The 12,854-nt window shown below is 49.2% G+C and overlaps 1 protein-coding gene across 2 annotated transcripts in view; it reads right to left on the reverse strand.

Annotated features, from left to right (window-relative positions):
* Window positions 1-7,423: 7,423 nt before the first annotated feature.
* MXRA8 (matrix remodeling associated 8) overlaps window positions 7,424-12,854 on the reverse strand; it is a 30,244-nt gene continuing 24,813 nt past the window's right edge. For both annotated transcript variants that reach the window (XM_044445252.1, XM_044445251.1), the window contains exons 6-10: window positions 11,395-11,553; window positions 10,524-10,554; window positions 9,811-9,887; window positions 9,054-9,131; window positions 7,424-7,797 (exon numbers count right to left, since the gene is read on the reverse strand). In XM_044445252.1, the coding sequence (XP_044301187.1) occupies window positions 7,772-7,797; window positions 9,054-9,131; window positions 9,811-9,887; window positions 10,524-10,554; window positions 11,395-11,553 (371 nt within the window). In that variant the 3' untranslated portion in view covers window positions 7,424-7,771. The remainder of the gene's footprint in view (window positions 7,798-9,053; window positions 9,132-9,810; window positions 9,888-10,523; window positions 10,555-11,394; window positions 11,554-12,854) is intronic.

The raw sequence follows: 12,854 nt of genomic DNA on the forward strand, positions 1-12,854 counted from the left end.
AGGTTATAGATACAGGCATTTCCTCTAGCAGACTGTTTCTTTTAGACCGAAGAGCTTTAGGACAGGTGCAAACACATGTCAAATATAAACACACACACCATTTTAGAGACTTTGGTTTTAGGTTCCGACAGCTGTTTTTACACATCCTTTCTATGTATCCATTCCTGTGCAGTTTTCTCATTTTATGGTGTATTTTATCTTTTTAATGATTGCCATCTGCCCTTCCAACAGGATGGTCAGAAACAGTGCTGCGAACACCACACTTGTCTTTCTCTAGGTTGATTTCCCTGCTTTTTAAAAATCTGTTTAACGATCTGTTGAACGGAACATGAGAAATAAAAATGGAGGAAACTGGTCAGGAAAGGGTGCATAATTCTCTGTGAAAGGTGCACGGGACAGCGGAGGAGGAGACAGCCAGAAGGAAAAGTGGCAATTCTCTTTTGAAGATGTTGGGTTTCATTCCAAACTACACCTCTGGTCTCATAACATACATTTGCAGAAAACATAAACCTGCATTCTTCCTTGTGAAGTTCTTTAAAATCTTTAACATTCTTCCACTGTGGATAAGTAATAATCCATTTTTTAAAAACCCAGGTACAGTGAAGCTAATTTTAAAATAGGGAAATGCTTTCTGAACACTTCCTTGAGGTTACACACGCCCAAGGATCCTGAACTGTGATTTCGCTGGGGTCTCTAATGGGTTCCCAGCAACACCAGTGCACACAGGAACATTTTCTTGGCAACCCTGCAGGGCCGTTTTGGCCATCTTAATGGAATGCACGCCACACGTGCTCAGGAACACCATCTCCGTATTGCTACATCATAACCCCCAGGTACTGAAAAAAGTTAAGCTGCCGCCTGCAAACCTTATGTGCCTACAATCCCTACATAGCTTGTAATAAGCTTGTTGGCCACTGAGGGGAAGCAAAACCATTGCCTCAAAACAAGGAAGCCGAGAACCTTTAAATGCCGGGGAGCTCCTAGGCACACCACAATGTCCAGAAATGAGAATCTTTCCACCGAGTCATTTTGCCTGGAGAGTCTCAGAGGATGAGAGGACGGGTGGCAAAGGGTTTGCGCTAGAGATCCATACAAATCTCGTGAGTTGCTATTTAACTTCTACGCTGCCCAACAGACAAAGTTCCCTGGGAGGTGCACGACAATCAATCACAACACAACCTGAAATGCACTGCAGTATGAAAGTATTGAGTGACGCATATTTTTTTAATGCCTGGTTGGAAAGATTGCTCCTTTCCTGGAATACAAAATTGGACTTGGAGGGGGTGGGGGATCACATAGAAGAGTTTCAGGTTTATGAAATGGGGGGGTGGGGTGGGGTTGTGACCTGCCTGCACACCCCCATGCTGCAGTGCTGAAACATGGGCATCGGCTCCTGAACAGCCACTGAGCCAAGCAGGTCAGCACATCAAGTCCCAGAGGCCTGAGCTCTGGGCTGCCTGGCCGATCGCCCTTCCCTCTGCAGACCTGTGTGATTCATTGCACAAACAAGCAAGCAATGTCTGAATCATCGCACAAACCGCCCTGCAACCTGCGATTATGGGATGCCCTCCCCGCATAGCGGGAAGTGTGTTTCAGGAACCCGTTAAAGTGCTGGGGGTCAGTCCGCTGGTCAGTTTCTCAGTTAATTACGGTAGTCTAAGCATTTGGTTTTCAAATCAGCAGCAATGATGCCTATAAATGCATTTGTATCTTTCATGATATATTTTAATCGTCACTGCAAACGGCTTACAAAGACTTTTAGATTCCATCAGTCTCATTCCTTTTCTTGTTCTCCTTGGGCAGTTTTCCATTCCAGCTGGCTGCTACACGACAGCAAAAACTATCTTGTACTATCCGGAACTTCATTTCTGCCCGAATTTGTAGTGAAGAGCAGCACCTGGGTTTCCTTTCCTTTCCCTTCCCTTCTTCTCCCTCTTTTAATTGAGAAGATGGTGAAGATTTAGGTTTCACACTGCCTGATTTCTAGTATGTGGTTGCTCTGATTCAAAGAACATTTTTGTTATTTTGAGAACACGAAGTTTCATTTTTGCTGTGGGTTTGCAAGAACATATCAGGCTGTGACAAGCCCCTAAATGCAGACAGTGTGAAAGCAAACTTTTCGGCAGGAAGCTGTATAATTGTATCTGTTTTCAGCTTTTCCAAAGAACGGAGATCCAGGCCCTTTAGCAGCTCCACAGTTGGGGGCTTCCAAGATGCTTACTGCTAGTTTTCTGCTAGCCAAACAAGGGCAGGGCAGGAGCCCAGATTCTGGGTCTCTATACAACCCATTAGGATCTGCAGTGATTTGGCTCCCCCAAATGGCCTGCTCTAAAAGGCAGCTTGGCCCATCTTGCGAGTGCTTGCAGAGTCGGTATCAGAACTGCAGGCTCTTGCAGGGTGAGGACCAGTGCACCGATGAAGGCCAACTGGAAGCCAGAAACAGCTCTATAAAAGTCTTGTCCTCAGTCGTGACAAACTGTCGGCTTTGTGGTCCCACGCAGGAGTGATGGAGAACTGGGCAAGATGTAGGAAGCCCAGCGGGGAAGGAAGTCAGGCCTGGGGAGGGACAGGAGGCAGATGCCAGATCAGGAACGCAAAGACTTCTGGCGCTGTAGGGTTAGGGTTGAGCAAGCCCTTTTTTGTGCTCCCAGCTGGCGCTCAGCCTTGCACTGGGCCTAATCCCGCTCCACCAGGGCCCCCAAGAGCCTGACACAAGCAGTCCACACTGGAGTTGCTCGTCTTCCATGCTGTGATGGAGGAAGCCCTTCCAACCAGTCCCAATTTCATCACCAGGCTGGGACTGAGCCACCAACCCAACCAAGGCCTCAAAAGCCCTCATACAGAGGCATTCACCCAAAACTGTAAGAGTTACACATTCCAAGCCGCCCCCGTCCTTTTCAAATGAGCCTTCACAAGAGCAAAACTCAGTCCATTCCCGCCTCTGAAAGTTCAGAGGCAGGAAAACACCCCCTCAGGGTTGGAAGGTCAGGAAAAACTCCGTCCACAAGAGCTGGAGTCCACGGCCAAGTGGATCCTTGAGGTCCACCTTGTTACCAAGGCAACAAGCGTGTCTCCTATGGAAAAGAGATGCGGCTGCGGACACACAAGCGAATATTGATTCCAGAGTTGCAGAGGAATAAAATGAATAATAAAATGAAACGAACACATCCCGTCTTCTGTGCCAAGACCTTTCTTTGCTCCTTTTTCCTTTCTTGGAAAATTGTTTCTTCTGAATAGCTAAGTTATAACGACAGTTCACATAATCCATTTTTTAAGGACACGGCAGGCTACAGTGTCCAAACAAAGGGAACTCTTTCAAGAGGCAATGTAATGACTGCAGCTCTGACAACTCTGGGCCAAAAATCAGGGGTTTTCTTTCCCTGTTTTAAAAAGAATTATTCCTTTGCTGCACGTGAAAAATACCTTTCGGGGTACAGAACAGCTTGAGATATGTGTCAGTCTCCTGTAGAGCACTGGATACCTCATGATTTTGGAGGAAAACTATCCTATTTTATTCGGTGCAATAAATTACAGGGCTCTGATATACCAAGTCCAGTCAAGTGGGGACAGCCTGTTGCCAGGAAAAGTTGCTTCGAGAGCGAATTTTCTTTGACTCACGATGAGCTGGACTGGCTTACAGCAAGTTTTCATCTGGGTCAGGGGATGTCACATGACCCATTCTGGCCTATCATTATTGAGTGCCTGCAGCACGGTCCTCTCGCTGGGAAGAGGTCAGGTTCAACTCAATGGGATGCACACTGCTTTTCGAAAGTTCCCTTTACAGCACTATTTCTGAAATCAGTGTTGCAGTAATCACAAGAGAGAAAACCGAAGTATCTGTCTCTGTTTGCAGCCCTCGAATTCAAAACTCTGTACAAGGTCAGGATTTGGTGGAGGGGCTTCTTTTTTTTTGCAAGGATGAGCATTTAGAAGTTTTAGTCTGACTGGGAAAGGGAAAGACTTTTGAAAGGGGGGGACCTTCCATCTTGACTTGGTAAAGTGTTTAAGGCCACAGAACGCACTGCGTCCCCAGAATTTGGACACAAGACCTCCAGGGCACAGTCTTGTTTTTGAATGACTGGCCATTAAAGGTAAAGGGTTGGATCCAGACCTGACGGCTTTGGGATATTTGGGATTTCCCCGTTCAGAGTCCGACATCTGACTCTTGTGCTCCCTGGTGGGGCAGAAATTACTACATTGGCTCTCACCCAAGGTCAGGAATTTGACTTTTGGGGAGGGCAGAGATGTTCCTGTGGGTGGTTAGTAAGAATAACGAAGTGAGGATTTGAACACTACACTGAGCAGACAACAGTTTCCTCCGCAGGCTAAAAAGCCCCTCCCAAAATCTTCAGGAGATGGGAAGACCATCCTCCACCATCCCTCTGCCCTAAATAATTGGGTACCTCCCAGTTCGGGGGCTTCCAATCACAGAAGAGCACAATAAACAGGATTGGTGGGACTTACATCAAGTCCCATCATCCCCAGCAAAGGGGAGCTGCGACTTAAATCCCATCAATGCCCATTTAGCCTGGCTGTGGTCCAAAAGGACCATAAAAAAGCAGACTTCGATCTCACCACTCCATCTTTAGCACAGCAAGCAGGGTAACAAATGTACGAAGGTAAAAGGTTTCCCACTTGGACTGGAATATTTTATTTTGTTCTAAATGACAGTCATCTCTCTGAATTAGCATTGCACCTACAAATGAGCATGTGCAAATTTTAGGCAAACCTGCCCCCGCTAGCAGTATCTAATTGGCTGCTCTAAACAGACCCCCCACGTACCCAGAATCCTCTGCAATGAACCAGAATTCCATACTAAAAGAATTCCATACTGGAAGAAATGCCTCTTGTGGAGTCGGTTTTGTTTTCCCCCTCTGTTAAGCTGTTTTGCAGCTCTGGGCGAACTGAAGGAAATATTTAAACGTGGCAAGAGAGTGATGAATAAGCCACTTCGGTTCAAATATACACTAGCTTGGGACAGGCAGCTTCGGTGATTTGATCTTTGACTAGCAAATGCCGGAGGGAGGGAGCATATAGACCAATTGCATAAATACCATTATTGCCAGCAACAAGAATGCAAGCTTGGCTTCCAACAGAGACAGCAGGCGGGCCAAGTTCTTTTGAAGAATTTTGGATGTACGTACACACAAACCCCTCTCCTGCTAGGCTACAAGCCTTGGAGACGAAGATAAACTCTAATTTTGGCATCCATCTTCGGGCATTTTACTGGGAAGTAAAATGGTGGGTTGGTTGCAGCCCCTCTTCCCAAAACAGCTGCTAGGTTTGGGAAGTGTTGGTCTCGATTTAGGAAGGGCCTGAAAACATATGCCAGAAACCAACCTCTTCTGGGTTTGGAAAGGGATGCAAAGCCAGAGTTCTTATTCAACCTTCCGACATTCAGTTCCTGCTCCAAAATTGCTAGAAGCTCAATCCATCAGTGGATGCACCTTTCACCAAACTATGGAGCTGAAAGGGAGCACTTATCCAGCCCCTGTTGGATGCAGGAAATGTGGAATTAGAATCACTGGAGCAACTAGCTAAGTCTAGACACTGCTCTTCGTGTTTTTCACCCCCATGCTGGGGAATGAGCACAGAATCTGACCAGGGGTTCAGAGCTAATAGGGTTTTTGTTTTTTTGTTTTTTTTTACAATGTGGCCCCGTGGATTTTGGCTCGTTAGCCACTGCCGCCCCTTGTGTCCCTCCCCACCCCCACCCCACTGTCACCAACATGTTGTGGTGTGAGTCACGCAAGCTCTCAGTTCTGTGTCCAAGATGGAGCACATTCACACGTTAAAAAGTAAAATCTATGGCTATGTACACCATTTGTAAAAGTGGCCTGGTTTGTGCACATCAGAAGCTGGAAACTAGGCCCGTCTAGGGTGACTTGCCCCGATCACACCAGAATTATGTAGTTTCTGACTTCCCATTGGCACAAATCGTGTTATTTAAACCACAGTGCTCTGCAGACGGCCACTTGGAATATGCAAAGTGGGTTCACAAACCACCCAGGACCCATGGCCTGTTTTAGGGTTGTGGATGGCTTGTGAACCACATGCAAACTCCACCCATGCCAGGCTCAGGTGACCCACCAAGCTGCAGCCCTAGCTTGAATACTCCAAAGCCACCTGCCGTGTAGCAGGATGGACTGCGGCTTCATCTACCCATGGCGGGTTGTTTTGATCGCCTGAACCAATGCCACAAGGTGACAAGCCAGTCTCGCTACCTCTGGGTGCCCTTCTGCGCATTTGGCAGAGTGGAGGCCCAGGACAGCTGCCCCCCAAAGTCCCTCCCTGACCCTCAACTGACCACGTGGCCTTATCTTCAAGAGACAGCTCTCCAAACCCTGCCTGACAGCGACCAGTGACAGAAAGCATAGCTCTGTTTTCAGTTCACTGCGGCTGTCGAGGGATCCCCTGCCGACTGATTAGGATGTCTTTAACCAAAGGACCGAGAACTCCACGGGTCCTAAGCTGGAGGAAAACCAATGACAGCAATCAAGAAACCGTTAAGCAAGTGGAGTTGAGCCGTGAATTATGTGCAGTGGTGTTAGAGGACAACCTGAAGCAGCCTTTGGTATGAGAATGTAGGCCTCATCTGTGTATTTTTCTGTTCCAGCTACGAAATGCTTGAAATGGTGCAGAAGCCACCCAGCAATGGAAACAGGCATCAGAGTCCCGGGAAAGGTAATATCAGGGGTCACCGGAGACACCTGTGTCACTGGGGCTCCTTATCGTGGCAGCTTTTATTTTGAGCAGCATTTGTTTTCTATACTCCCAATAGCCAAAGCTGCAGAGTGTACAGGAACTAGGGAGCTGTCCATGGTACTGCACCTACTTGGGGTCAAGTTTAGCACTGTGGACTCAAATGGCAGTTGCAAAGCTCAGAAGCCCTGTTTATAAAGGTAACACCAGCCACCTGGTTCATTAACCCTTCATCTCCCCCCCCCCCCCAAAGGCCCAGTGGGTGCCACAGCCTCACAGCTCAAGAAAGGGAACTTAAAGTAAGCCCCAGCACTTCAAATGGTCTGGGATTTAACATTTCGGCTTTTGGCAAAGACAGAGCGATTCAGGGTCCTCAGCCCAGATTTCTGACGGAAAATTCTACATTGTAGGAAAGCTGGCAGGCTGCGAGACCTGCAAACGCCGGCCCGAGTCAAGGAAGCCGTCTTTTGGAGGTTGGGGTAGCGGGATGCATAAATGCTGCAGCAATAAGAAATACAATAGCTGCTCTGTAACAGCGAGTCAAGCTTCTACTTCTTTCAGCTTATTAGAAGGATATTTTTAAAAACTCAGAATGCTGAAGCAAATTAAACCAAACCGTAATTAGAAGGAAAAGGTGGGGAGTGTCTTAAAAGGAGAGGAACTAGCAATCCCACCCGAAGAAAAAAGACATCCCAGCTCCCTAAATAACCATCATGTATGATTAAAAAAAAGGGTAAAAATTCAGCAGGACAACTTGACACCTGTCCTACTCAGAAGTAAGTGCTAGTGAGTTCAGTGGATCTTAGTCCCAGGTGTGTATGAATGACAGACTTCTGCAAGTGCCCTCTGGATGTGTTGGAGCAGCCGGCTGAGGATGATGGAGGTTGTAGTCCTGCACATCTGGAGGGCACTTGTAGGGCTGCAGTGCCATCTAAGCTTCTGTTGCCCGCAAGACAGGAAGAAAAGTCTACGGAGAGCAACACGGAAAAGAAAAAAAAATGAAGCTTCTCTTGTTTGCTTAAATTTTGGATGAGGCTTCTGGTCCAGCCAGGAGCTTTAAGTTGATCTTTCATTTACAATATTCCTTCCTGAAATCTGAAAGCAAAAAGAGAAGGGTATGCAAAGTTAGTGAGCTGGAATTCCATGCCAGGATTCCCGTAAAACACATCACGGTCTTTTTTATTTCAACAAATCAAGTGAACCGCATCCCTTCTCCAACATCTTAAAAGCACCTGAAGCTACCCACGGACTACAAGAAGCTGAAATGTTCTGCCCAACCTGTTGTCTGCCAGCTGGGACAGACTATAACTCCCATCATCCTTAGCACACGGGGACTGTAGTCCAAGATGTCCCACAGGGAAGCCGGATGAGGAAGGCTGAGCTGCGTCTAACATTCAATAAAGGTCAAGAAAAACGAAATGGAACCAATGGACAATGAGAGGCCAAAACTCCATGAAAACAAAACGTAGCATTTCAAAGACAACTCAGTCAGCCTTCCGGAAAGGGCAAAGATTACAGTTCAGTCCCGGAAAGCTTGTTTTGCCTGCAGAAGGATCGTGGTCGAAGTTGAAAAAGTGGAGCAGCTGAGCAAGGACAATCCTGCCTGAAACATCCTCACTTGCAAAAACGGTCCGGAGCGCAAGGAATCAACAGCCTGTGCCGCTGGAAAAGGGAAGAGACCTGCTTCCATCTCTGGGTGCCCTTGGCAGGGTGGGCACGCTAAGCCCAGTCAGGGATGGGGTGCAGGGCGAAATGCAGTAAAAGCTGCACTGCTCTGACCTTTCATCTTGCCAGTGGTGGGCAGACCACTGTGAAGAGAACTGGCAGCGATTATGGGTTGCCATGACCCATTGTTTTGGAAAGGCCGGCAAACTGGATGGATGACTGGATGGAGGACTATTTCTCTGGCATCCCCTCCTTCTCTGTGCCCGGCTATTTTAACACTGCACCCCTCTGTCAGTTAACCCATTCTGTGCCTTGTGGAGCCAAGAGCCGGTTCTTGCTACAGGACCTCAGCTATGAATTCCACAGTTCATTATCCTCGTCTCTAAAAAGGAAAGGAGTACAAGCGGGTTGCATGGAAAGTTTCCAGTTTGTACGCAGTGTGACTTCTGCAAAGCACCCCAGGGATTGTAGCTGGCTGTGCTGAGAATGCTCGGCGATTCCAAAAGCCTCTCCCAAAGAACTACAGTTCCCATGTCTCCCTGTGGCATAGGAATGACAGCCAGTTTTAAGACCCTAATGCAGCTCCACCTGGAACTGAATACTACGTCAACCTGCCCTTTGCCATCAAACAGCAGGGTGTTTGGGGGGGGGGGGAGAGAGAGCCCTCATCTACAACACTCTCTTACCTTTATCTAAATCAATATTTTTGGCAGGGAGAATCCGACTCTGTTCCGCTTGCTCCTTCAAGATATTGTTCTTATAATCTGCATTAAGAAAGGAGCTGGGCTGAGAAGCAGTTTTGATTGGAACTAGCAGAAGGAAGGAAGGAAGGAAGGAAGGAAGGAAGGAAGGAAGGAAAAGGAAAAGGAAAAGGAAAAGGAAAAGGAAAAGGAAGAAAGGAAGAAAGAGACAGACAGCCAGCCAGCCAGCCAGCCAGCCCTAAAGCAGAGGTGCTGTTTGGGGGGATATGCCAGGGCTGGAATCCAGAAGCTCTCGGATGGAGCCCCAAATCTCAAGGAGGCCATGTTCCCCCACTGCTGTCCAGGGACACCTCTTGGAATCAGGATCAGAAGCCCTGATGGTGTGATTTTGCTAGCTGCAGGGAAAGCTGAAGTCTCTCTGTTGGTGGGTTGATCTAGCTCCATGGTCAGGAAAGCAGGACTTGGAGGGAAAAAAATGGCTCTAGGAAGGTTTTTTCCGCCTCTGGGTCTTCACCTGGCAAAGGTGTCACTCCCTAACCAAACACTGAAGTCTGCCCAGCAAGGGAACCTGCCTTAGGTAAGGTGTGGTTCAGCAGTGGCTTTATTATTTTTGCCTTCAAGGCCCAACCAGGCACAGCTGTGTTTGGGATCCAGATACGCACAGCATGGCCTACCCACCCCAAAACCATCTTTCGGTATTCAGCCTGCCTTAAACGTGGTCTAATATTGGGGGGGAAATTACCCAGTCTTATTTCTTCGCTTTTGTAGTTGGACAGATCCGCCGCATCGGATGGAAATTCCCTGAGATTCACGCCCTTCCTGGTAAAGCAATAGAGGAACAGCAGAAAATTTAAAAAATTAAGAGAGGTCAAATGCCATGCCAACTCCAGATTCTATTGCTGAAGTCATGCAAAGTCTTTTGTTCCAGGTTCTTCTAGCTTAAACAAGCACCAATGGCTTTTTATAACTGATAGCTAATAGAACAGATCTGGGGTTTTAATGTCTGTTTCTAACGTTTTATTTTTCTAGCTGTGAAAAGTGTTGAGATGGCAAACAGTGTGTACCTTTTGTATGCAAAATAAAGCATAGCTGAATGTACCCCACTGTCCACAAGCCTGCCTTTCTCCCCTCCCACCCTCATTTAATGCTTGTATCTGTAAATAAACGGATATTACAAACAGGTCCCATGCCTCCAAAATTCCCCAGGAAAATGGGCTTCTAAAATTCCCCAGGAAAATGGGCCTCTGCCCTTGAGTTTAGTGCTACTTTGGAAGCAACAGTGTCTCCTTTCCACCTGCCCATTTTTAGAGATTAGCTCACAGCGTTTCCAAGATGGTCCTGATTGGAATCAAAGGCTGTCGTCCATGCCCGGGTGGGTAAAATTAAGCAGGCCCCTGGCAAAGGGGGTGCAGAATACAGAATAAAGTGGACGCTCTGACTGCCGTTTCTACTTACTCTTCGCATTTCTTCACATTGTAGTCAAAGCCTGCAAAGGAGAGAGAAGCAGTGTGGTGAATTTACATAAAAGTCTTTTTGCCTGGCTGTTTTCTCTCCCTTCATTCTGGAGGTTAGCACCCCGAGCTGAGCCTCCAAGGACGATCTCAGCAAAACCACCTGCAACAAAGACAGGACAGCCCAAATGTGCTACTGCTTTCCTCCTCCCTCCCAATCCTCTTTCCTCTTGTGTCGTGTCTTAAATGGTAAGCCTACGGACAGGACCACCAGCATAGAAGTGGTATAAATAAGGAGGGCAGCATGTCCCTGTGTTGGGGGGAAGACTCAACATCCCAGTAGACTGGAATCCACCAAGCTTAGCAGTAGAAAAACAAGGGCTATAATGACTTCTGAGCTTGGCAGATTTGCCAGAGAGAGAACTGGAGCTGGCCCACTCAGCCCACCCCCATATTATTTCCACCTGCTGAACTCATGCGGGGGCACCATCATCTCTGCTGCCCCAAAACCTAACCGGCTGACTTCTGGCCTCCAGGTGTTTTATCTCTTGCCGCCCCCTCCAATCTTTCTGGCTGAGCTTCCCGCTGCCCCCAGAATCAGGTGCCCCCTCCTCCCCTGTCCGTACATCCCTTTGTGCAAAAGGGCGTCCTTAGGGGAGACCGAGCGTGAAGCACCTGCGAATTAGCCCGTGCAATTCGGCGCTCTGTCTCCTGCCGGGAGGAGCAGATCCGTGGGGCACCTCGCCCCCTCCCCTCTCCCGCACTTCCAGCACCGTTCCCATGGGGTGTCCCCCGCCGCCGCCGCCGCCGTGGGGCGAGGACGTCCCCTGCAGAAGCAGAGGCAGGAGGGCGGGCAGAGCCGCCGCGGCGCTCACCTCTCCCCCGGCGCTTGCGGGTCACGAGGACCACCAGAATCAGCAGCAGGATGAAGAGCAGCAGGGTGGCCAGGACGTAGCCCAGCTGGTGGAAGAAGTGAGCCCGGCTCTCGGGGATGACGACGTTGACGACGTTGTGGCTGTGGCCGCTGCTCGGACCTAGGCCCCGGCCGGAGAGAACAGCGGGGAGAGGTCAGGGCTTATCCCGGGGAACCGGAAACAAGGACTGGCGTCTTGGGACCGAGTTCTAAGATTTATTTTCATTTATTTGTTTATTTCCCACTGTATAGCCTGCCTGTTTCCTAGAAAGGGCTCAAGGCAGCTGACATCGTTCTCCTCCTCCATCTTATCCCCACAACGACGACCCTGTGAGGTCGGCTGGGCCGAGAGTCTGTGCCTGGCCCAAAGCCCCCCAGCGGGCTCCATGGCCGAGCGGGGACTCGAACCCGGATCCCCTGAGTCCCAATCCCATGCTGTTAACCATGACACCACACTGGCTCTCCGGGATGCACACCCTCCGGACTCCACAGGACTCGCCCCTGAGGAGCCACGCACCAAACTGTTGGGACACGTTACCGGGACTGCCGCTGCATTTGTGACCCATCTTTATTCCTCTTGGCGGCATATGGGGCTCTCCTTGTTCATCCACACAACGGCCCTGTGAGGTAGGGCAGGCGGAGACGCTGTGGCTGGCCCAAAGTCACCCAGGGAGCTCCATGGCTGCACGGGGACTCGAACCCAGGTCTCCTCCCTCAGCGGAGGAAGAAAACGTGCCGTTCTAGGAGGACTTCAAAAACGCATCCAAGGCAAAGTTTGCTTTGCTGGTCCTTCCCCGCCATCACCACGTCTGGGCCAGGTCAAGCGAACGGTAAACAAGCAAGTTGCAGTGACATGGGAGCAACTCCAGGGGCGCCTGCCAGTGGACTGTGATATGGGCCCTCCTGTGATGCCCGCCCTTGCTGGACTACAACTCCTATCCTCCCCAGCCAATGGGCACGCTGGCCGGGATTCATCGGAGCTGCAGCCAGCACTGCACCAGTCTGGGGAAGGCTGTCTTTAATGATTACTCCAATAAAGGTACACTGCTCCTGAGCCTGGAGGCACCACTCCTTCGTCATCGAGGGACGGGCGACAGCAGCCGCCTGGTGCCAACTCTGCTACCCTTAATCTGTGCCACTTCCTGTCCTTGTTTAAATCGCATTTTAAAGCCGGCTTTTCAGTTTTGCAGTGTATTTTTATGCTGCTTTACACTATTTGCATTTTTGATATTTCCATAGTTTATGTGCACTTGTGAGCCACCTGGAGCGCTTCGGCTATCGGGCAATAAAGGAATAAAATGGACCGTAAAACGATCAGCAGCACAAAAGAGGCGCTGCAGGCACCAAACCCAGCCAGCCAGCCCAGGACCCATTCCTTTGCAGGGTGGGGCCGGCCGTATATTGAGCCGAGGAGAGAAAATT

The sequence above is a fragment of the Varanus komodoensis genome, unplaced genomic scaffold (assembly GCF_004798865.1).
Source record: "Varanus komodoensis strain SLA01 unplaced genomic scaffold, ASM479886v1 scaffold48, whole genome shotgun sequence".
NCBI classification, from domain to species: domain Eukaryota; kingdom Metazoa; phylum Chordata; class Lepidosauria; order Squamata; family Varanidae; genus Varanus; species Varanus komodoensis.